General features: G+C 45.0%; 1 protein-coding gene and 1 long non-coding RNA gene across 3 annotated transcripts in view; one reads left to right on the top strand and one right to left on the bottom strand.

The window, feature by feature from the left end:
- The window catches only part of LOC140207115 (cell adhesion molecule CEACAM1), a 30,986-nt gene extending 23,769 nt beyond the window's left edge, over window positions 1-7,217 (bottom strand). Inside the window, exons 1-2 of one of the 2 annotated variants that reach the window (XM_072275449.1) lie at window positions 7,110-7,217; window positions 6,609-6,926 (exon numbers count right to left, since the gene is read on the bottom strand). In XM_072275449.1, the coding sequence (XP_072131550.1) occupies window positions 6,609-6,926; window positions 7,110-7,161 (370 nt within the window). In that variant the 5' untranslated portion in view covers window positions 7,162-7,217. The remainder of the gene's footprint in view (window positions 1-6,608; window positions 6,927-7,109) is intronic. The other variant, XM_072275448.1, reaches the window with a different exon arrangement.
- Window positions 1-25,165, top strand: part of LOC140207119 (uncharacterized) — a 61,445-nt gene extending 36,280 nt beyond the window's left edge. Inside the window, exon 3 of the long non-coding RNA XR_011888500.1 lies at window positions 23,744-25,165. This is a non-coding gene — a long non-coding RNA (uncharacterized lncRNA). The remainder of the gene's footprint in view (window positions 1-23,743) is intronic.
- The last annotated feature ends 245 nt before the right edge of the window (window positions 25,166-25,410 follow it).

The raw sequence follows: 25,410 nt of genomic DNA, 5'->3' as shown, positions 1-25,410 counted from the left end.
CAGTGTCCTCTGGCCTTAGACTCTCCACCTTAGGAAACGTCCACTGCATCCCTACTCTACAGAGATCTTTCAACATTTAATAGTGTTCAATAAGTTTCCTACCTCATTCTTCTGATTTCCAGTGAGTAAAGCCCTAGAGCCATCAGTTCCTCCCCATATGATAAGTCTTTCAAATCCGCAATCATTTTTGATAGTGTCCTTTGAACCATCTCTAATGTCAGCACATGATCTCCTAGATAGGAGGCCCAGAACCATTCATAATATTCCGAATGAGGTTTTACCAGCATCGAATAAAGCCTTAACATTACATCATTGTTTTTATATTCTAATCCTCTTGAAATGAAGATCAACATCATATTTGTCTACCTCACTACTGACTCAAACTTCAAATTAACCTTTAGGGAATACTGCATTGGGGCACCTAAGTCTCTTTGCACCTCAGACTTATGATTTTTCTCTCAATTTAGAAAATTGTCTATGTATTTATCTCTTCTACCATATTTGTATGCTTATGCATCTCCTAGCACCCTATTCCATTGGTCAATTTTTGTGCATTATCCTAACCTGTTTAGGTTATTCTGTAGCCTCTCTGCTTCCTGAACAGTACCTGTCTCTTCGCCTATCTTCATCTCATCTACACACTTGGACACAAAGCCATCAATTCTTTCATTCAAATCTTTGACAGAAAATGAAAAGAAGAAGCAGTCCCAACACAGACCCCTGGAATACTGCTAGACATAAGCAGCCAGACTGAAAAGGCTGTCTTTATTCCAAAATTTTTACCTTCTGCCTATCATCCAACTCTCTATCCATGATACTAGCATGGATCAGGCAAGGGCTGATTGTTATGAGGCAAAGAATGAGAACAAAGGGAGCCTTTTCTTGTTGACTACCGGTGAGTAGTTGTGCTCCACAGGGACCTGTGTAGGGTCTGAATCTTTTTACATTGTTTGTCAATGATTTGGATGATGGAATTGTTCGCTTTATTGTGAAGTTTACAGACGATACGAGGACAGGTGGAGGGTCGTGTAGATCGGAGGGTGCAGAGAGGCTAGAGTAGGACAGAGAGATTATGAAAGTGGGTAAAGGAATAGCAATTGGAATGGGAGTGTCTGGAAGTGTATGGTTATCCACTTTGGTAGAAGAAATGAAACTGATGACCATTCTCTAAATGGAGAGAAAATACAAAGAACATAAGTGCAAAGAGACTTGGGAGTCCTTGTGTAGGATTCTCTTAGGGTTAATTTGCAAGTTGAGTCTGTGGTAATGAAGGCAAATGCAATGTTAGCATTCTTTCCAACACAATAATATATATAAAAAAAGATGTAATGTGCGACTGGTGAGGCCACAGATGGAGTATTGTGCTTAATATTTGACATCCTATATTAGAAATGATGTGTTGATACTGGGGAGGGTTCAAACGATGTTCAGAAAAATGACTCCAGAATTGATTGTCTAATCATATGAAGAGCTTTTGATGGCTCTTGGGAAGTTCTCACAGCAACTCAGAAGAATGAGGGGTGACATCATTGAAACTTGTTGAATTCTGGAAGGCTTTGAATGGGTGGATGTGGAGAGGAAGTTTCTATAGGGACAGACCCTAAGATCAGATGACACAGCCTCGGAATAGAGGGCGTCCTTTTAAAACTGAAATAGAAGAATTTCTTTCGTCAGAGACTAGCCAATCTGTGGAATTCTTTGACGCAGGCTGCTTTGGAGGCCAAGTCTCTATGTATATTTCCAGCAGAGGTTGGTAGGTTATTGATTGCTCAGGGCATGAAGGGATGCAGGGAGAAGGCAGGAAAATGGGGCGGAAAGGAAAATTAGATCAAATTGGATGATGAAATAGCGGAGCAGACCTGATGGGCAAAATGGCCTAATTCTGCCCGTATATCTTACGGCCCATGATTTAATATAGAGGCTTTGCAAGATATTGATCAGACAGCACCTTGAGTACAGTGAGCAGTTTTGGGCCCCTCTTCTGATAAACTGTGTGTCGGGAGTGGAGAGCTGTTCCCTCCAATCAGTGCAGGTGCGTGTCCGGGCAGTAGTTGAAATGTTCCCACGCATGCAGCCTTTTTTCCTGCGCAACTCGAATTTTCTTTTTTTTTATTATTGTGTAATGTTCATTTAAAGCGCTGAACATTTTTCAGGCTATATAAGAGTTTCCAGCTCAGAGGAATTGTTGGGCCGGACAGCTGAAAAAAAGAACAAAGGGATCTAGATCATGAGCCCTGGCAGAAATATTTAAAATGTCGCTGTCTACAGGTGAGGTGCCGGAGGATTGGAGAGTGGCTCATGTTGTTCCGTTGTTTAAAAAAGGATCGAAAAGTAATCGGGGAAATTATAGGCCGGTGAGTTTAACGTCAGTAGTAGGTAAGTTATTGGAGGGAGTACTAAGAGACAGAATCTACAAGCATTTGGAAGAGACAGGGGCTTATTAGGGAGAGTCAACATGGCTTTGTGCGTGGTAGGTCATGTTTGACTAATCTGTTGGAGTTTTTCGAGGAGGTTACCAGGAAAGTGGATGAAGGGAAGGCAGTGGATATTGTCTACATGGACTTCAGTAAGACAAGGTCCCACATGGGAGGTTAGTTAGGAAAATTCAGTCGCTAGGTATACATGGAGAGTGGTAAATTGGATTAGACATTGGCTCGATGGAAGAAGCCAGAGAGTGGTGGTAGAGAATTGCTTCTCTGAGTGGAGGCATGTGACTAGTGGTGTGCCACAGGGATCAGTGCTGGGTCCATTGTTATTTGTCATCTATATCAATGATCTGGATGATAATGTGGTAAATTGGATCAGCAAGTTTGCTGATGATACAAAGATTAGAGGTGTAGTAGACAGTGAGGAAGGTTTTCAGAGCCTGCAGAGGGACTTAGACCAGCTGGAAAAATGGGCTGAAAAATGGCAGATGGAGTTTAATACAGACAAGTGTGAGGTATTGCACGTTGGAAGGACAAACCAACGTAGAACATACAGGGTTAATGGTAAGGCACTGAGGAGTGCAGTGGAACAGAGGGATCTGGGAATACAGATACAAAATTCCGTAAAAGTGTCATCACAGGTAGATGGGGTCGTAAAGAGAGCTTTTGGTACATTGGCCTTTATTAATCAAAGTATTGAGTATAAGAGCTGGAATGTTATGATGAGGTTGTATAAGGCATTGGTGAGGCCGAATCTGGAGTATTGTGTTCAGTTTTGGTCACCAAATTACAGGAAGGATATAAATAAGGTTGAAAGAGTGCAGAGAAGGTTTACAAGGATGTTGCCGGGACTTGAGAAACTCAGTTAGAGAGAGGTTGAATAGGTTAGGACTTTATTCCCTGGAGCGTAGAAGAATGAGGGGAGATTTGATAGAGGTATGTAAAATTATGATGGGTATAGATAGAGTGAATGCAAGCAGGCTTTTTCCACTGAGGCAAGGGGAGAAAAAAAACAGAGGACATGGGTTAAGGGTGAGGCGGGGAAAGTTTAAAGGGAACATTATGGAGGGGCTTCTTCACACAGAGAGTGGTGGGAGTTTGGAATGAGCTGTCAGACGAGGTGGTAAATGCGGGTTCTTTTTTAACATTTAAGAATAAATTGGACAGATACCTGGATGGGAGGTGTATGGAGGGATATGGTCCATGTGCAGGTCAGTGGGACTAGGCAGAAAATGGTTTGGCACAGCCAAGAAGGGCCAAAGGGCCTGTTTCTGTGCTGTAGTTTCTATGGTTCTATGGTTGTTCTTCACAAAAAAGATTCCAGGACTAAAGAGGGTGAGGAATGTTTGATGCCTCTGGGCCTGTAATCACAGGAGTTTGGAAAACTGAGGGGACATCTCATTGAAACCTACTGAATTTTAACAGTCCTAAAGTCCTAAATGAACTGGATATGACTAGTTTACGTGCTGTATGACTTTATGAATCTATGGTATACCTCTCTGCTGATGGAAAGATAAACTGGCGTAAATGTTTGATTTTGTTCCAACAAGCATAAAGCATACTGCTGAACAATGCAAAGTTCTGCATTCAATAACCAAATTCTTGCTCCAAAGCAACAATGAAATGCTTGTACAGCTTACAAACACGGGTGGATATTGGTAAACAATGCTGGTATCGTGTAAAAATAGCAACACTTAAGTGGTGTTCAAAGCATAAGACCATAAGACATAGGAGCAGAATTGGGCCATTTAACACATCGAGTCTGCTCCGCCATTCAATCATGGCTGATCCTTTTATTTCTCCTCCTCAACCTCATTTCCTGGCCTTCTCCCCGTAACCTTAGATTCCATGTCCAATCAATAAGCTATCAATCTCTGCCTTAAATACACCCAACGACCGGGCCTCGACAGCTGAAGGTGGTAACAAATTCCACAAGTTCACCGCCCTCTGGCTACAGAAAATTCTCCGTATTTCTTTTTTGAATGGATGCCACTCCATTCTGAGGCTGTGCCCTCTTGTCCTGGATTCTCCCACATGGGGAAACATCCTTTCCACATCTACTCTGTCTAGGCCTTTCAACGTTCGAAAAGTTTCAGTGAGATTCCCCCCTCATCCTTTTGAATTCCGGCGAGTACAGACCCAGAGCCATCAAAAGATCTGCGTATGATAACCCTTTCATTCCTGGAGTCATCATTGAGAACCTCCTCTGGACTCTCCCCAATGCCAGCACATCTCCTCTATGATGAGGAGACAAAACTGTGCACAATACTCAAACTGAAGCCTCAGCAGTGCCTTATAAAGCCTGAGCATCACACCTCTGCTCTTGTATTCTGGACCTCTTTAACTGAATGCTAACATTGCATTTGCCTTCCTCACCATCGCCTCAACCTCCAAGTTAACGCTTAAGGTGTTCTGCACAAGCACTCCCAAGTCCCTTTGCATCTCAGATCTTTGGATTTTGTCTCAGGTAAAAAAAATAGTCTGCACATTTATTTCTACTACCGAAGCGCATGACCATGTGTTTTCCAACTTTATACTTAATTTTCCATATCCCTGCCCATTCACCTAATATGTCTAAGAAGTCCTTCTGCATCCTACATGTTTCCTCAACAGTACCTGTACCTTCACCAATCTTCATTATCAACTGCAAACTTGGCAACAAAGCCATCTATTTCATCATCAGGCATGCAAATATTTACTTTACTAACTTGGAAACTGTCATGGAGATCTGTCAAAGAATAGTGTTGTCTGCATTCAATTCTGAACATACATTGGAGACTTAATAGTTTCTAGGCTGACACAGGAGACTTTAGACCAGATCTGTCTTGTCTGGTGATGATGCAGGGCTGTGGTCAAGTTGCAACAGGACTTAGGTTTTCCCATTCTGTGGAATCTGGGAGCACAGATCCAAGGCAGAACAGGAAGCCATGATTTGCTGAGAACATTATTGATCTCTCAAAACCGCATCTGAAGAAATGACATTCATATGGCCCCTAATTTCTCTCTGCACAGTTTCTGCCTGCCTTGCTGATGTTTCTGATTGTTTGTCTTTATAATTTCAGAGTTATACCATTCGGGTTATTTTGTCTTTCAGTCACTCGGGAAAAATGTACCAATTCTCTCTGTGGTTATTTGAGATGGATGTGCAGAACGTGAATGCCCAGATTACACGCCACTGGCTGCATCATCAGATTTTTTTTCAGGATCACTAGCTCGGTTGAATAGGTTTCCTGGAAGCTGCATCGCACTGAAAGCCAATGGGCACCCTTCACCTGAGCTCCATGCTTGCCGACAGCGACAGAAACAACTTTCTATTTAAACATGCGAGCCATTACACGTGACATTTGATCAGTTTGCTCTTTTCATCAGGTGCCAAAGCAAATTCTTCTCACCCTCTATGAATATTTTTTTTCACAATCTCTGTCTTCCTTTCATATTTCATCGTTTCACATTTCATCGCGGGATTATCTTCTGATTCCGAACATCTGCGGCATATGTCTATTTTCAAAGAGACTTTCAGGGATCCAGAGCGGTGACATTGTTGGCAGTGTGTTCCTGGCTGGGCGTCACAGAACACTTCAGCTGACGTGCAGGGGTTAAACTGTCCACGTGATCAGGCAAAGCGACGTCACTCTACAAGCACACAACCCTTCTCCCCAACCCCTCCCCCGCCACACACACACACACACACACACACGGATACTAAAGAGTTAATATGATTCAAACGCGGGATGAAAGAATTCAGTTTGTGACTGGGAATGCCGTCACTATTGATGTCACATCAGGTTTAACATAAAGGAATACTAAACGGAAATAAGTGAAAAAAAATTGAAATAACTCCCGTATGAAAGAGTAGTTCCATTTTTAGAGGTAAATTGGCGTAATCATGCGAGATGTGAAAGTTGGGCTCAGCCGAGGTCACACGGCCTCGGGTTCCACACCCACAAGCACCCTCGATCTTATTTTGCCAGCCAGCCGACGCCTTTCTGGCAAGATCCCATAGTAAATAAAGGGCAGGGTCATCCTATGAATTGGCCAACACTTCCCGATCAACAAAAGATAAACCTTCAAGACGTTAGTGACTCACAGTGTCACAAATTAAATTGGACAGTAAAGACAGGAAAAATGAAAAAAAAAGAAGCCCTACAGTAAATGAGCGAAAAAGACCAGCGTCTCACTTACCAGTGACTTGGAGAGTGACGGTCGCTGAGGCTTGTAAGCCGCTGGTTGGGACCATGTTCACATGGTATTCCCCACTGTCTGACTTCTTCACCGACTTCAGCAGTAGCGACCCGTTGGAGGGGAGCAGATCTGCTCGCAATGTGTAAGAATTATCAATAGACACGAGTTGACCGATCCACTGACAGACAGTTTTCTCTTTAAAAGTCCAGCTTCCACTGGTGATCTTGTCCGACGGCTGCACTGAAAACAACGCATTTTCCCCGACCAGTGCCTTTATCTGAATGCGGTCTACGTTGATGGTAAAATCCAGAGACTCACCTGAAAAAGAGAAAATCGTATGAGTGTAAAACGACAAAGGTGGACAGACGGGAGAAACGTGCGTAGCTCAGTCAGTACAGATAGTTAAGATCTGTACGACTCAATAAGATCGTCTCTTGTAAACTAATCTTCTTTCCTACATCCACCCGCCGCTCTACCACTGACCGTCCGAGAGACCCTCACCAGCAGTTATGAAGAAACAAAGAACAAGCGCTGGGAACGGCAGCAGCGCCATATCGAGAGAACAGACTCTTCCTTCTGTTACACTCAGAGGCAGAAACCCACTTCCGGGTCTCCGGGCCGTATTTTTTGAATTCGTCATCAGAAGCTGCAGAGCTCATTGGACCAAATTTCCAGCGAACAAATTTGCTTGCGCGGACACACCCACCCACACATGCGCGCGCACCCCCGCCCATCCACCCACACACACATGCGCGCGCACCCGCCCACACGCCCTGCTGTCATGAAAGACCCTGGTTTTCCTGGTGCAGTTTTTTTCCGAGTCTGCTTGCAAGTCGTTCTACACTAGTACCTGCGCCTCCGGTCTTTGAGCACCTTCAGAATCAGAATCAGGTCTATTATCACCAGGCATGTGTCGTGAAATCCGCTACTCCATTGCCGTTACTTACGATTTATTAGTTTCATGTAAGATCCTGACTGTGGTGCTAGTTGGGGTAGGGTAGCGGGAGGAACGTCTACGGGCTGATATTCAGTATTTTCAGCCGAGACTGAAGATTGTTTGGACTTCTTGGAATTAATGCTGAAGGTTGTGCGTATCGGAGCATGGTCGTGAGACGAGGGTCAGTTTAGCCTTGATCGTGTCGCCAGACGGAGCGGAACCGGTAGCCACATGTTCTGTCCCACGCTCTCATGTTTACAGATCTCAGTAACGACCGTTTCCCAAGCCCGGATTTCGAACTTAGAAAAGAGGCACTGGAAGTCAAAACTGCCACTATCTACCTTGTCAATCTCTCTCAGCAGTTTTACACATGATCACTGACTATCCATGGGCGCGAGAACTCAACGCTTGTCTGCCCTAATCTTGACATTATGTACGCTCGATTTCAGTGTAATTTCGCCCAAACCCTGTGCGGTTTAAATAATATTTCGGGCCTTGATATTCCAGAATAGTTGTTATAAGATCACCATGATATTTGTCTTCTGAACGTACTATAGTTTGATGTCAAATTAACGGCATTCCCCATATTTACTCACCTAAATCCTCCTATCAGCATTAACAAAACAAACACCTCTTCATCATTACTTCTGCAAAGTAGATTGTGCTCAGTGTATTCGTGGAAACTGTGACTGTTGCTGCATAATATCCTCTTGAAGATCTGCATCAATAAACAACGACTACATTTTTAATTTTGTGGAACATATAATGTATTCATCATTTAGCTGCTGAGATCGTAGCACATTTTGGCCCAACATAAATGTTTGTGTTCTCCCTGTGCCTCACTGGTCTGGAAATGAAGCTGAAACTGTTGCGAAACTTCATATATTTCTGATGTTAGCTCTCCTTGTAACCGGTTTATTCACCGTTGACCAAACGCTATAATGCGGATTCTGTTCACCAGCTTTCCATGTAGATCATGTTTCATGTAGTTTCCCTTCTGCAAAGAGGAAGACCTGCTACCGGTTTTCAGAATAAATTATGAAAGGAAATTAAGCAATGATCACGAGCGGTTCCCATCTATGAGAAGGGTATTCCTGTACTGGGCAGCTTCTTTTCCAAGACTTTCAGTAGATGGGCAGAGAGGGAACCCAGTGATTGAAATATGACTTCTTCAAGGAGCCATTCCTCAAAAAGGCGTCGGTGATCATTGAAGACCGGCATCACACAGGTTTTGCCCTTGTCTCGTTGCTGCAATCAGGAAGGAGATAAAGAAGCCTGACAGCACACATTGAAAGATTCAGGAACAGCTTCTTCTCCTCTGCTACCCGAGTTTTGAAAGGGTACTGAACCCATGATCACTACCCCAGTACATTTTTCACGGCATATGCTGTTGCACCTGATTCTGATTCTGACAAAAGGAGATTCACAACTGCACGCTGTGATGAATACCATCGGTGATAATACAATAACGGCCGTACTTTCAGTGGCCCAGTTAAAAGAGCAACAGCACAGATAGCAGGTGAGAGCACGGTACTACAGGAGGACAGTGTACAATCAGCTGGCCCGGGGTCATTATGGAACCAATGGTCACTTGCATCGCCAAGCCGTCTCCACCTTGCAGATGCGTCTGATCTGATCTCGCATCTCGGCTTCTCTCTCTGTACAATCTCTACGGTCGCCTTAACGACGGTACGCGACCACTGCTCCGTAGCATCTTCCTGGCCAGTGTATATTCACTAGAGTGCAAGTCACCGGGGCGAGGTGTAAGATCGCTGTACTGGAGGGAAACAAGTGATTGTTGTGTTTTCTGATTCACTGAGACACTGCTCACCTGTAACACTCAGCCTCAGTCCACCAGATGGGTCGGTCGGGAGCATCAGGTCAGAACAGAGGCGGCGGCGTCCGCTTCGTCATTAACTGATCATGGCGCTCTTGTTTCATTCTTGTTCTCAAGACATGGACCATCTAGAGATTAAGTGTCGACCATCCTTCTTAACGAAAGAGTTCCGCGCCCTGATCCTCACCGCAGTTTGTACACTGTCAAAAGCAGATGTCAAGCAAGCACGGGGTGTATTTAATGTCATTATAAAGAAACAGGAAATGACATACCTCGAGGGCTTTCATATCTTTGCCGGACACCAGGCTAGCTTGCATAAGTCTCTGCCCAGCTACGTCAGCACATCACCTGCAGCACCCGACCCAGCACACTCGACGACTGCTGCACTACTATCCGAAATGCCTCGCTTCACCCTAGACAGCGGCAAATCTGACCATCTGACTGTCCTCCTTCTACTTGCACACAGGGAGAGACTAAGGAGCCAGGGTGATTGACAAAGATTGGGCTACGGATGGCGTCTGCATGGATTTTAGTGAAGCGTTTAGCAAGATCTCACATACGAGACTGATCCAAAAGATTAAGATGGATGGGACCCGGGATGAATTGGCCATTTGAAGTCAGAACCGGCTTGCCCACGACAACGGGTGTTAGTCAAAGGGAATTATTCTGGCTGGAGATCTGTGATTAGTGGAGTTCCGCAGGGATCTGTGCCGGGTCCTCTGCAATTTGTGATGTATATAAATGTGCTGGATGAAAATGTACATGGGTAGGTTGGTAAGTACGCAGGTGAGACAGAGCTTGGTGGTGTGAATAGCGTGGAAGACTGGCAAGGTAATCTGTAGATAAATTGTAGAAATGGCAGATGGAGTTTATCCTTGTCCAAAGTGAGGTGCTGGCCCTTGGTAGGTCAAACGTAAAGACACAACATTGATGACCAGAAAGATCTTGGGAACCTACCTGAAAGTGGCTATACAGAATGATAGGGGGGTTACGAAGGAATGTGGCTTCCTTGCCTTTACTCGTCGAGTCGGGCTGTTGAGTTCCAAAGTCAGGAAGTTATGTTGCACCTTACACAACTAGTTCGGTCACATCTGGGGTATTGCATACAGTTCTGGTTGCCCCATTCTAGGAAGGATGTCAAAGAGTTGAAGAGGGTGCAAAAGAGGTTTACGACGACGTTGCCTGGATTAGTGGACATGTGGTTGGATAAATTGGGTTGTTTTCTCCGGTGGGGACCGAGCGGAGTTATGATAGTTAAAGTTTATGAAAGGCATAGGTAGAGTAGACAGACAGTATTTTTCCCCAGGTTTGAAATATCTAACATCAAACGGTATACATTTAAAGTGACAGGCATAGTTTTACACCGAGACTGTTCCTGGAAAGTGCACCTGGGGTGGTGGGAGAGACAGATAATCCGAGACTTTGAGGAAATGCTTAGAGTGGCACAAGAATGTGAGAAAATGGAAGGATATGGACATTATGTAGGGAGAATGGATTAATTTAGTTGGCCATTATGTTATTAATTTATTTAATTCAGCACAATATTTTGGTCCGAAGGGCCTGTCCCTGTGCTACACTGTTCTATATTCTAACATTGTTCAGTCTGCAATGTGTCAATGTGATTTTCAGTTCAGTGCATTGTTTTACCGTACCGAGCTCCAGAACTTCTTCCCACCCAATCCATTAACTGACTAACAGTTCCCCTTACACCACAGGTATATCCATCCAGATACCCCCCACACAGGACAGGCTGGAGCCAAAGTTATTTACTACATGACAGCCCCTAAAGACAAATTACAAAATAGTCATAATAGCTTTCACACACAAAACAGACTGAAGTTGTCCTATCTCTATGCATGATTGCCCAAGGAGTTAAGCATCCTGAAACCCTAGCTAGCGACCCACAAGAAGAAATATGGCTCAGCATGTCTCAGCACATATAGAAACATAGAAATTAGGTGCAGGAGTAGGCCATTTGGCCCTTCATGCCTGCACTACCATTCAGTATGATCATGGCTGCTCATCCAACTCAGAACCCTGTACCAGCCTTTCCTCCACACCCCCTGATCCCTTTAGCCACAAGGGCCATATCTAACTCCCTCTTAAATATAGCCAATGAACTGGTCTCAACTGTTTCCTGTGGCAGAGAATTCCACAGATTCACCACTCTCTGTGTGAAGAAGTTTTTCCTCATCTCGGTCCTGAAAGGTTTCCCCTTTATCCTTAAATTGTGACCCCTCGTTCTGGACTTCCCCAACATCGGGAACATCTTCCTGCATCTAGCCTGTCCAATCCCTTTAGGATTTTATACATTTCAATCAGATCCCCCCTCAATCTTTTAAATTCCAGAGTATAAGCCTAGTCGATCAGTCTTTCATCATATGAAAACCCTGCCATCCCAGGAATCAATCTGGTGAACGTTCTTTGTATTCCCTCTATGGCAAAAATGTTTTTCCTCAGATTAGGGGACCAAAACTGCATGCAATACTCCAGGTGTGGTCTCACCAAGGCCTTGTACAACTGCAGTAATACCTCCCTGCTCCTGTACTCGAATCCTCTTGCTATGAATGCCAGCATACCATTTGCCTTTTTCACCGCCTGCTGTACCTGCATGCCCACTTTCAATGACTGGTGTACAATGACACCCAGGTCTCATTGCACCTCCCCTTTTCCTAATCGGCCACCATTCAGATAATAATCTGTTTTCCTGTTCTTGCCACCAAACTGGATATCCTCACATTTATCCACATTAAATTGCATCTGCCATGAATTTGCCCACCCACCTAACCTATCCAAGTCACCCTGCATCCTCTTTGCAACCTCCCCACAGCTAACACTGCCACCCAGCTTCATGTCATCCGCAAACTTAATGCGGATGACATGAAGCTGCATTTAATTCCCTTGTCTAAGTCATTGATATATATTGTAAACAACTGGGGTCCCAGCACTGAGCCTTGCGGTACCCCACTAGTCACTGCCTGCCATTCTGAAAAGGTCCTGTTTATTCCCACTTTTTGCTTCCTGTCTGCCAACCAATTCTCTATCCACATCAATACTATACCCCCAGTATCATGTGCTTTAAGTTTGCACACTAATCTCCTGTGTGGGACCTTGTCAAAAGCCTTTTGAAAGTCCAAATATACCACATCCACTGGTTCTCCCCTATCCACTCTAGTAGTTACATCCTCAAAAAATTCTATGAGATTCATCAGACATGATTTTCCTTTCATAAATCCATGCTGACTTTGTCTGATGATTTCACCGCTTTCCAAATGTGCTGTTATCACATCTTTGATAACTGACTCTAGCATTTTCCCCACCGCTGATGTCAGGCTAACCGGTCTATAATTCCCCGGTTTCTCTCTCCCTCCTTTTTTAAAAAGCAAGGTTACATTAGACACCCTCCAATCCTCAGGAACTAGTCCAGAAACTAAAGAGTTTTGAGAAATTATCACTATTTCTTCCACTATTTCTTGGGCTACTTCCTTTAGCATTCTGGGATGCAGACCATCTGGCCCTGGGGATTTATCTGTCTTTAATCCCTTCAATTTACCTAACACCACTTCCCTACTAACATGTATTTCCCTCAGATCCTCCATCTCCCTAGACCCTCGGTCCCCTACTATTTCTGGAAGATTATTTATGTCCTCCTTAGTGAAGACAGAACCAAAATAATTATTTAATTGGTCTGTCATGTTCATCATCTGTTGATCCTCAGCAGTTTCTTTCATGAGAACCGGCTGCTATTGTTTAACAAAGTGTTAACCCTTTTACATACTTTATCATTCCCTCCATTTGATCATTACATGATCAAAAAAGCAGTAATTTTTTACAGAGAAAGCAACCGAGTACAGCATTGACTCATCAGTGGGTAAAAACAGTGTACAACAGTAATTATAACAATCCTATGTACAACTATTAGGCCATAATGCAATATCATGCCCCACCTATTACCGAACAGACCTTCGAAGACCACCATTTCGACCCTTCGGTGAACCCGTGTAAATCCTGCCCTACTCTCTTGATGCTGTCAATCTCCTTGGCAGTGTGCTCGGAGAGGGATGTAATGTTAGTAGAGTCATCAGGGATATAGGTGCAGCATTCTGTGTCAATAATAGCACAGGTTCCCCCTTTCTAAGCCAGGATAAAATTTAAAGCCATATGATTTTGTGGGACTGTTTGCCGGATTGCAATCATTTCAGTGGATATTTCTGTTACTTGGGCCTGTGTTTCTGTCAGGGCCCCTGCAATATTGTGGCCAGCTCCTCAAGTGCTGTAGCCAAATTGATTATCTCTCATGAATTCCTGGCTACTCCATAGGAGGGAAAAGTGATCATCCAAAATCACTCAGTCTCAGTTATTCCTCTCCGCTGCTGGGCACCTGCAAGTATGGCCAGGATGCATGTTTCCCAGTATAGGAAGTTCCGTTTGGTGGGGGCCTGAGATACCATCCCTCAAAACACTGCCAGCCACAGTCATCTCTGACTGGCACAGTTCCTCACTTCACTTCCCTGTGTGTTATTTGAGAAAGCCCAGGCTGAGAGTTCCTCACTCTGGTTGAGCTGGATTACTGACATTGGAATCATAGTTTTACCATGCTGGGGAATTTCGGTACAAACCCAGCAGGCCCCTAGTTCTGCCTGTTTGGCACAGGTGTGACAGAAAGACAGAAAGGTGTTAACATGGGATCCCCCGGATGCTGGGGTGAGTCCTCTCAAAGTCATAAAATGAACACCACTGTCAACCAATACATTTTCCTTTAGTCCGAGAGAGTCCTTCTACTCAGTTCCTGCAGTAACACATTTGTTGTCTGTTCGATGTATCCACCGAGATTGCCCCTCCAGTTTCACAGCTGTGGTAGTGGTCAGTAACACCTGATATGGTCCTCTCCACCGAGGTTTGAGTTTCCCTCGATCCCAGTTCTTGATCAGGAGAAAATCCCGGGTTCTATGGTGGGATAGTCACTCCTCTCTGTGGGGTAGTTCTCTTCCTTGTCAGCCTGTCGTACCTGTGAATGTAATGTTTGGAGAATTTTGGTTAGTTTGCATATATATCCCATCTCTTCCCCTCGGGTATGCATATCCAATTTTGCTGGTAGACTTTCTGGGAGCAATGGTACACAAGGTCTTGGTCCCCAGGGTGTCCTCATGGGCCGTCCATAAATGATTTCAGCTAATGACAACCCTGTTTTCCCCTGTGGGGCAACCCTCATGTGGATTAGGGCTAACGGTAGGACCTTCAACAAAGTTAGTCCAGTCTCCGCTGTTAGTTCGGCCAATTTACTTTTCAGAGTGCCATTGGCTGTTTCCACTATGCCGGCGGCCCGTGGGTGGTGTACACAGTGGAATTGTTGCCTGATAGCTAGTTCGTTACATACTCCTTTGTTTACTTTTGCCACAAAGTGTGGGCCATTGTCAGAGCTCAGCATCTCTGGCAGGCCGTACCTGGGAGATATTTCCTGTAATATACCTTCACAACAGTCATAGCAGTATTGGTAGTTGGAATAGCTTCAATCCATCTACTAAACACGTCTATAATAACTAAACAGTATCTATGGCAATGTACTCTCGGCAATTCAATAAAATCAACTTGTAGACATGAATAAGGTCCACCTGCCAAGGGAGTCGTACCCGATGTACAGGGTACAGGTTACCAACCATTCCCTCCTTTCCCAGGTGTGTACAATCATGTATATAATCGAACAATGTTGGTAAAAACTGTGTAGGAACACAAACCTGTCCTGCTGGGGTGATACAAAAACCTAGGTCGGGTTCTTTTTGGCACCCCATCTGGGACCACAGTTTGTGCTCCTCCTCAGAGGCGTCCCCCTGAAAAGTACGTACCTCCCGCATGTCTAGCAAATCCGTTCTGCTTCAGTCACACAGTGTTGCTTGACGGGAACCCGAGGGGACTACAACTACTTAGGATTGTGCCGCACTTTTCGCTGTCTTATTTGCTGAAGCATTGCCTTTAGTGACCCGGTCGGACACGCGGGTGTGGGCCGCACATTTAATAATAGCCAAAACTCGAGGTAGCTGTAGAGCGGTGATTAAGTTGTTTACAAAGGTGGCATTTCTAATGGGGTGGCCAGAGGAAGTCAGGAATCCCCGTGTTCCCAGAGAGCCCCATAGTCATGAACAACCTCAAATGCGTAACAGGAGTCTGTGTAAACGTTCGCACTTTTGTCTGTTGCTAGGATACAGGCACGAGTCGGAGCAAGCAGCTCAGCCTTCTGGGCGGAGACAGCTGCCTCAAAAGAGGCCTGCTCAACTATTTCACTGTCCATCACTATCGCATAGCCAGAATATCGTTTTCCTGCTGGATTCACAAAAGAGCTTTCTTCCTCATAAAATGTTGCCTCGGGCTTGAGGGGGTATTGCGCAATGGATGGGAAAGTCTGTCCTCCTTTTACGGTGATCCGGACAGGGGGGCAGTTGGTGCGGCTGACTTCTTGGCCTGAAATTGCCCAGAGATGGGGTACAACATCTTGAGTTCGGTCAATATTAAAAGAAGGTCTTACCAGATGTCCCGTTTTCACCTCAGACTCCTTCTAGTATTGGAGTTGACCCACGGCCAAGTCTTGCCGTTCTCCCTCGGTGCTGGAGGCTTGTTTCGTCAAGGTGTAGGCAAGGAACCCAGGCTCTTTGGCTTGAACTCAGGGCAAACCCTGACGGTGGTATGGGGAACCACCAGTTCTGTCTGTCGCCAAAGGAAATCCGGAACTTCGGCAAGTAATGCCCTGCCCTCTCTTGCTTTGACCTCTCCAGTCACCGTGACTGGGAACTTCTGTCCCTCGAGGGGTGCATAATATTGGCTTTCCTCAGTTGAGCACCCCGTAGGGCCATAGCACAGAGTCACATGAGGGTCGGCCACTGGCAGAAGCGGTTCAAACGCAGTGGAGTCCAGATTAAGTGCCCACCCCTGGGGGGTCGGAAACTGGGGAAAGCTGTCAGATGTTCACTAGTCCCAGGGTGATACCCTTGTCCATGCATAGAATCTCAACTTCCAACGGACAGAGCAAGTCTCTCCCTGCTAGATTACACCCCCGACTGGTGGTGACTGCAAATGAAACCTCACACTGGTTCCCCTGGGATTCCACCTGCAGTGGCTGAGTACGTGAATACGTACGTTCCATGCCTTCGAATCCAGACAGAGTGATTGTAGCGTCCGATAGCTGGAATCCCTTTTCCGATACTATTTCCTGATCGAGAGTGGTTGTGGTTGCCCCCATATCAATCATAAACAGAACTGGAATTCCAGCAATATTACGTTGGGCTCTTCCCGAGGAGTGGTAATCACGTTAGGAAGCATCCCTGCTTGTCAATTTCTGAACAGGTTGTTGTCCCCACCTGTCCCTTGGTAGGTTTTTGTTCCCATTTCTGATCCGCATATATAGCCTGCTTGCGTCTTTCTTTGCCGCTGAACATGTTCACCTTAAATATTAATGTCCTTCGGGTTTGATTGGGATTCGAATGTTGGGTCCCAATAGTATGTCAAAGCTCGTCACTTTCGATTTAAGTCATTGTCAGGCCAGTCCATATTATTTGTTATAATCATGTTGCCTATCTTAATTGGTAAGTATTAGAGCAGTGGGTCATTAAACTGGGGGAACGGATTCCCATTATTAAAGGCTTGGTCTGCTGTGAAAGTGCCGTAGCAGGCCACAAATCAGTCCCAATAGTCTGGTCCCGACTCCCCAGGCTGAAGTTTGCATTCAATATTTTAGTGATGTTTACAGGTTGGTGGAGAGCTGTTTCCAAGGCCTGAATAATCTGGTCTGTCTGTTCATTCTCATTATTGTTTCCCACCTCTAACTTCTGATAGGTTTGGTATCCCAATTCTGCCTTCCATTTCGGCCCTTCAACATCTGAGAGAATCATGCAGCAGAGACTGAATAAATCTTGCAGGGTTGCATTAAACATTTGTGTAGTACTGCGGACATACTGAGCAAACTGTGCTGGTTTTTCTTTTCTATCTGGGGCCTGATTCATGATCATTATCATTTCCTGAGGCTTCCAGGGTGCACACACAGGAATCACTGAGGTCCCTCCTCCTGCTCGTGGATCGGGCAGCATTCGGGTGGGCAATTGTGTTTGTGGAGCCATTAACTCTGGGGATTTATTGGATTCTTCCCTCCCTGTCTCGGAGTAATCCTCAGTATTCCCTTTCTGGATCTCAGGGTATAGAGTGCCTCCCCTCCCCTGTCGCCGCTGTCTTACCCGAGCGGCCACTGTATCTGAGTACCCCGAGGATTGGGGTTCGGGAGCACTGGGTGCACTTGGCCCCTGGTAAGCTGGGGAGGGGTTACGGTGGGTGCCCACTCCTCATCACGATCACTGTCCTCAAACAGGGTCAGTATGCCAGACATGGGTTCGGGATTCCTTGTTTCCCTATCAGTTCGAACTTTAGACTGACGTTCCTGCCCTTCTCTCCTATCATGGCCAGCCTTGGTTTGCTTGCATTGTTTTTCCTGCTCTCGTTTCCGGTGCCCATCCACCCATTTACACTCCGCTTTTTAGTGTCTCCCAACCTTTGGCATTCCTTCTGCAGTACATACCTCGATCCCTTTGTCACATGCGGTTTTCCTCCAGCTTGCTAATAATATACTGTTCCACTTTACATCTGCCTTTTCCTTCCATTCCCTTTTCAACAATTTCCACTTCTTTCCACAGTTCTTTTTCCATATCGAATTTACTGCTTGTTCTCATGAGATAATATCCCACCACAGTCTGCTTGGCACTCCCGATATTGGGATCCTGTTCGTGACACCAAATGTTAAAGTTGAATCTGAATAAAACTCGGAAGACCAGCTTCTTATCATCACCACAGTTTATTGCGCATTGTCCTGCAGGAGTTTGAGACCCAGTTGTCAAAGGGAAGGCACGTAAGCACTGCCACCAACTGACAAGTGGACTGACTTAGTCAAGTTACAGCCGTATATTTATACATAGTAAGTCCCTTACAATACTATTGGAAGATATCATTTGAACTGGTACACCCACCAAGTCTGTTGGTGCAAAACCTTTTTTCTTCAGATTATGAAGACACGCAGTCCTCTTTTATTGTCATTTAATGCATGCATTAAGAAATGATACAATATTTCCTCTGGTGTGATATCACAAAACACAGGACAGACCAAGACTGAAAAAACTGACAAAACCCACGTATTTATAACATATAGTTACAACGGCAACAATACCATAACTTGATGAAGAAGTCCGTGAGCACAGTAAAAGTTCAAAGTCTCTCAAATGTCCCACATCTCACGCAGACGGGAGAAGGAAGAACTCTCCCTGCCATGCCAACCACAGTCCGACTCTGAGTCATCTGAAAATTTTGAGCTCTGATCAGCTCTCCGACACCGAGTACTGAGTGCCATCTATGTCCGAATGATTCGACCTCAATCTCAGTCGCCAACAGCAGGCAAAGCGGGGGATTTTGAGGCCTACCCTCTGAAAGATTCCCGACCATGCAGTAACGACAGCAGCGAACGAGTGTTTCAGAAATTTCTCCAGATGTTCCTCTGTACTTTTGCATCCCTCTCCATCAAATCAGAATTGTCCACGGCCCCTATTTAATGGATACAATATCATTTTTTACTGGAGGGCTGCGCACGCACAGTGCGCTGCTCTCTCTCCTCCCGTCGATTTCGCTAAATCAAGGTTTTAATTACAGATGGATGTACTGTCCAATCTTTATCAGTTATTCCCTTTGCAAGGCCCTGGTTTACTTACCGACAGATATTCATTCCTGTTCTTATTGGTGAGTCCTCCTCCCTTTACTCAAACGAGGGTACAATGTATAATGTTATCAACTAATGAGAGTACAATGTATAATGTTATCAGCTCTCAGTCTGTCTCTCTGCAAGCCACAGAGAACTGGTAATGAGCCTGTCTTAACTAACCGCTGAAGACAGAGTTTACTTCAGTTTAAAAATTCCGAATCAGTCCCTGTTATTCTTTTAGCCAGTGGTTACATAGGTTCAAAATGAATTTTTTATATATCCTCAATTCCTCAGGAGGGTTCAGGGGAAATATTTATGTTCAATACAGAAACTGGTGTTACCTGTGTGTATTGTGGTGATGCAAAAGTTGCTGGAGAATCTACAAGTGGGAAGAAGTGGAGTGATATTTGGAAATCCGACTTTTTAAAGCGTAACTTACCAAGCAAACCACATGTGGACAATGTGCAAAAGCTCTGGTGAGAAAATCCTTCATTACCTGTTACAGGCCGGATACATAGGTTGTGTGAGAGTGCAGATGAACTAGATTGAACCCAGAGGAGATCAAATTTCCTATCGACAGTTATTTGCTAGCTGTTAATATGAATACCACCATATATAAAATTCACCGTGCACATTTTGTCACTGGGTAAAAAAAATGCACAGTACGAGATTTACGTGCACACTGTTTATTACAAATTAGAGGGGACATTGGTGGCAAGGTGGGGAGACCTCCAGTGTCCCTGATGCCCTCACCTACAAGATGTGCATCTAGCTGCAGCTTGTAACCCTGCACGTTAGGGAGTTGGAACTTGAAATGGATGAATTCCAGATCATCCAGGAGTTGGAGGGGGTGATAGATATGACATGAAGAGAGGTGAGTTACACCCAAGGTGCAGGACACAGGAAACTGGGTGAGAGTCAGGAAGGGGAATGAGGTTAAATAGCCATCGCAGAGTACTCTTGATGCTATCCCGCACAACAACAGTTGGACCACTTTAGAAACTGTTGGGGTGGATTACCTGGCAGAGGAAAGTCAAAGGGGTGATAGGGGATTCATTAGTTAGGGGAACAGAACAAGAGGGGACTAATATCCTAGTGGTAAGGCTTGTTAGTGCTAGTGTGGGGGGAGGGGGTGATGTGGTTAAAATAAGTTGTAGGGGAAATGGGAGCCAGAATGAGAGAACAGATAGTGGAGAGGGTGAATTGAATTGAATTGAAATGACTTTATTACATACATCCGTCATATACGTGAGGAGTAGAAATCTTTACGTTACGTGTCTGTCTAAATGTGCAATGTGTAATTTATAGTAATTTATAATAGTTTGTATATAGGATAGTCAATATAACATAAAAATGCAATTGTATCAGCATGAATCACTCAGTCTGATGGCCTGGTGGAAGATGATGTCCTGGAGCCTGTTGGTCCTTTTGCTGTGGTACCGTTTCCTGGATGGTAGCAGCAGGAACAGTTTGTAGTTGTGGTGAATTGTGTCCCCAATATCCTTTGGGCCCTTTCTACACAACCCTCTCTGTAAATGTCCTGAATAGTGGGAAGTTCACATCTGCAGATGCACTGGGCTGTCCGCACCACTCTCTGCAGGTTCCTGCGATTGAGGGAAGTACAGTTCCCAGACCAGGCAGTGATGCAGCCAGTCAGGATGCTCTCAATTGTATTCCTGTAGAATGTTCTTAGGATTTGGGGCCCCGTCCCAAACTTCTTCAACTGTCGAAGGAGAAAGAGGTGCTGTTGTGCTCTTTCACAACACAGCCGGTATGTACACACATTGGGAGATCCTTGGTGATGTTTATGCCGAGGAACGTACCGCAAGGCTCAGTGCTGGGACCCCAGTTGTTTACAATATATATTAATGACTTGGATGAGGGAATTAAATGCAGCATCTCCAAGTTTGCGGATGACACGAAGCTGGGTGGCAGTGTTAGCTGTGAGGAGGATGCTAAGAGGATGCAGGGTGACTTGGATAGGTTGGGTGAGTGGGCAAATTCATGGCAGATGCAATTTAATGTGGATAAATGTGAAGTTATCCACTTTGGTGGCAAAAATAGGAAAACAGATTATTATCTGAATGGTGGCCGAATAGGAAAAGGGGAGGTGCAACGTGACCTGGGTGTCATTATACACCAGTCATTGAAAGTGGGCATGCAGGTACAGCAGGCGGTGAAAAAGACGAATGGTATGCTGGCATTTATAGCAAGAGGATTTGAGTACAGGAGCAGGGAGGTACTACTGCAGTTGTACAAGGCCTTGGTGAGACCGCACCTGGAGTATTGTGTGCAGTTTTGGTCCCCTAATCTGAGGAAAGACATCCTTGTCATAGAGAGAGTACAGAGAAGGTTCACCAGATTGATTCCTGGGATGGCAGGACTTTCATATGAAGAAAGAATGGATGAACTGGGCTTGTACTCGTTGGAATTTAGAAGATTGAGGGGGGATCTGATTGAAACGTATAAGATCCTAAAGGGATTGGACAGGCTAGATGCAGGAAGATTGTTCCCGATGTTGGGGAAGTCCAGAACGAGGGGTCACAGTTTGAGGATAGAGGGGAAGCCTTTTAGGACTGAGATTAGGAAAAACTTCTTCACACAGAGAGTGGTGAATCTGTGGAATTCTCTGCCACAGGAAACAGTTGAGGCCAGTTCATTGGCTATATTTAAGAGGGAGTTAGATATGGCCCTTGTGGCTACGGGGGTCAGGGGGTATGGAGGGAAGGCTGGGGCAGTGTTCTGAGTTGGATGATCAGCCATGATCATAATAAATGGCGGTGCAGGCTCGAAGGGCCGAATGGCCTACTCCTGCACCTATTTTCTATGTTTCTATGTTTCTATGTTCATCTTCTCAACCCCAGATCATTGATGTCAATAGGGGTTAGCCTGTCTCCATTCCTCCTGTCGTCCACAATCAGCTCCTTTGTTCCTGTGACAATGAGGGAGAGTTTGTTTCCTTGACACCAGTCAGATGTTGTTCAGACCTCACATAGAGTCAGCAATCTAATGTTTGAGCATGGTGTGATGAATGTGCTGAGCTGTGTATATCATAATGCAAGAAGCGTCGTAGGAAAGCCAGAGGAGCTCAGGACAGGGAATTATGATATTGTAGCCACTATTGGGACTTGGTTGCACCCAACAGTCTGAGGGATTTAGAGGAACAAATTTGTAGAGAAATCACAGACCATGTCAAGAAACAAAGGTTGATTCAGTAAGTGATTTTAACTTTCCGTATATTGACTGGGACTCATATACTGAAAAAGGACTAGATGGGGTAGAGTTTGTCAAATTTGCCCTTAATCAGTACGTAGAATTCCCGACGTAGAAGTGTGCAATAAGCTGTTAGGAAATGATCCAGGGCTGGTGACAGAAATCAGTGATCATAATGCCATGAGATTCAAAGTAAATATGGGAAAAGGGAGGTCTGGACTGTGAGTTGAGATTCTAAATTGGAGAAAGGTCAATTTTGATGGTATCAGAAAGGATCTGACAAGTGTGGTTTGGGACAGGCTGTTTTCTGGCAAAGGAGTACCTGGTAAATGGGAGGCCTTCAGAAGTGAAATTTTGAATGTGTAGAGTTTGTATGTGCCTGCCGAAATAAAAGTTGAAAGGTAACTGGTGCAGGGAACCTGGGTTTTCTGGAGATATCGAGGCCCCGGATATTTTGTACCTCTAAATGCCTCAGACTTCTGGGTGCCACCAAGACTCATTAATGACTACAATATCATAATTCCACACCCTGAGCTCATCTGACTTTTTTTTTAGTCGTCTTCTGTTGGTTTCTAAAAGCTTCCCAATAGCTTTTGCTCATTGTTTGCCCTCTCTTTGGCTTTTATGTTGGCTTTGGCTTCTCATTTCAGCCACGGTTGTGTCCTCCTGCCTTTCCAATGCTTTCACTTCTTTGGGATGTATCGATCACTCAGCTCCTGAATTGGTCCCAGAAACTCCAGCCATTGCTGCTCCATTGTCACTCCTACCTTTTCCCTTCCAAACAAGTTTGGCAGCTTCTCTGTCATAGAAACATGGAGAAGTTCAGTATGGAAACAGGCCATTTGGCCCATCTAGTCAATGCTGAAAAAAGATTTAAGCCATCTAATGCAACTACCTGCACCAGGACCATCGCCTTCCATACCCCTACCATCCAGGCTCCCATTCAAACTTCTTTTAAATTGTGTAACCAATCTCATATTCACCACATGCTGGCATCTTATTCAAAATAGTTCTAAGGTGCTTGGAGGGGATGTCAGGGTAAGTTTTTTTACACAGAGAGTGGTGGGTGTGTAGAATGCACTGCCGGCTATTTGCATGAGAGTGTTTCAGTTACTGTGGGGCCAGACACCCATGCAGCACAGTGGGAACAGGGAATAATACCAATGGAGAGAGTCAAATGAGCCAGGTCACAGACTGGAGATGGCAGAAATGCCCCATTCTTATAGAGACAGGAAGAGTATCTGAGAGTTTGATGGTCATTCCAGATACCAGCATTGTGCCCAGTTAGAAGATGATTTCTCTCTCCAACTTGGGTCGAACCTCACAGTAACAGTGTGATGTCAGGTCACACCTTGACAAATCAAGTGATCACATCTGAAATGTTGCCGTTCACCCATTGATGGATTTTGTAAATCTCTTTACAGGTTAAATGTAACAAGGAATTTGTCTACGGGAATCTCGAACACAACACACCAGTTTTGCTGTCTCTGTCCAGATATTTAGGAAGAGGAGCAAGGGATTCACTGGATCATCCTTCCTGCTCAGACCATGGGGAGGGACTCACTCGACCATCTGAGCGACACACCCGTCATTTTACATAGCGGAGAGGCCGTTCATCTGCTCAGACTGTGGGGAGGGATTCACTCCATCATCTGATTGCCTGACATACCCGTCACTTTACACGGGGGAACCCATTCATTTGCTCAGACAGTGGGAATGGATCAGTCGGTCATCTCAACTGAAGGTACATCAGCAAGTTCACACTGGGACAAGGCCATTCACCTGTTCTGTGGGTGAGAAGGGATTCAGTCAGTCTTCACACGTGTGGACACACCAGTCAGTTCACACTGGGCAGAGGCTGGTCATCTCCTGAATTTGTGGGAATGGATTCACTTGGTCATCTGACTTAATGGCTCACCAGAGAGTTCACACCAAAGAGAGGCCATTCACCTGCTCAGACTGTGGGAAGGGATTCACTTGCTCATCTAAACTGAAGGTACATCTGCGAGTTCACACTGGAGAGAGGCCATTCATCTGCTCAGACTGTAGGAAGGGATTCACTCGGTCATCTCAGCTGAAGGTACATCAGTGAGTTCACACTGGGGAGAGGCCTTTCACCTACTCAGTCTGTGGGAAGGGATTCATTAGGTCACCCAATCTGGAGGTACATCAGCGAGTTCACACTGGGGAGAGGCCATTCACTTGCTCAGACTGTGGGAAGGGATTCAATCTGTCATCTAAACTGAAGGTACATCAGAGAGTTCACACTTGGGAGAGGCCATTTACCTGCTCGGACTGTGGGAAAGTATTCACTGAGTCATCCCACCTACAGAGACACCAGCGAGTTCACACTGGGTAGAGGCTGATCACCTGCTCAGACTTTGGGAAGAGATTCTCTCAGCCAAATCAACCAAATGTGCATCATTGTGTTCACACTGGGGAGACGATGCTCATCTGCTATGAATGTGGGTCGGGATTTACTCAGTCATCTATCTTTAAGTAAATCTCGCTTCGGCTAGCAGCTTTATATGTGGGGTGACGGCCACCCAGCCTGGTAAAACTTAAGAAATCTTGTTTGGTTGGATGCTGCGTGATGTGTCCCCTGTTACAAATCAGTACCCCGAAATAACAAACAGTACAGAGTATGTGATTATACGATTGAGCTTTAAAATTCTTACTTTGACTGTAGGGTTAGTAAAGAAAACAAAAAAAAAGAAAAAGGGCCCACTCTCTCCATTCGCGGCTTCTCATCTCTCCCCAGCAAAAGACCATGAAAATCTCTCTTCCAGACTCACAAGGAAGAACATTTCTGCCATTGGATAGCCCCGCACTCCAAAACCCTGTTATCTCCAGTCATAACCTAAACATTGCTGCTACAGAGAAACCATTACCTCAGCAGTGAAACATTAGAGAGAGGCCATTACATTAGCAGTGAAACCTTACAGCATGTTACACTTGTGACACATTACCGGGTTCACACTGGGGAGAAAGTTTCAATAAGCTGCATGCTGGATATTTGTCTATCACCGTTATTGAATGCATTTTCGAGAGTGACTGTCGGTGCTAAACTCTGTAATTATTGCTGGTGCTC

This window comes from Mobula birostris, chromosome 13 (assembly GCF_030028105.1).
Source record: "Mobula birostris isolate sMobBir1 chromosome 13, sMobBir1.hap1, whole genome shotgun sequence".
Classification (NCBI taxonomy): domain Eukaryota; kingdom Metazoa; phylum Chordata; class Chondrichthyes; order Myliobatiformes; family Myliobatidae; genus Mobula; species Mobula birostris.
Note: the sequence above shows the minus strand (reverse complement) of the source record. Positions and strands in the feature narration are given on the sequence as shown.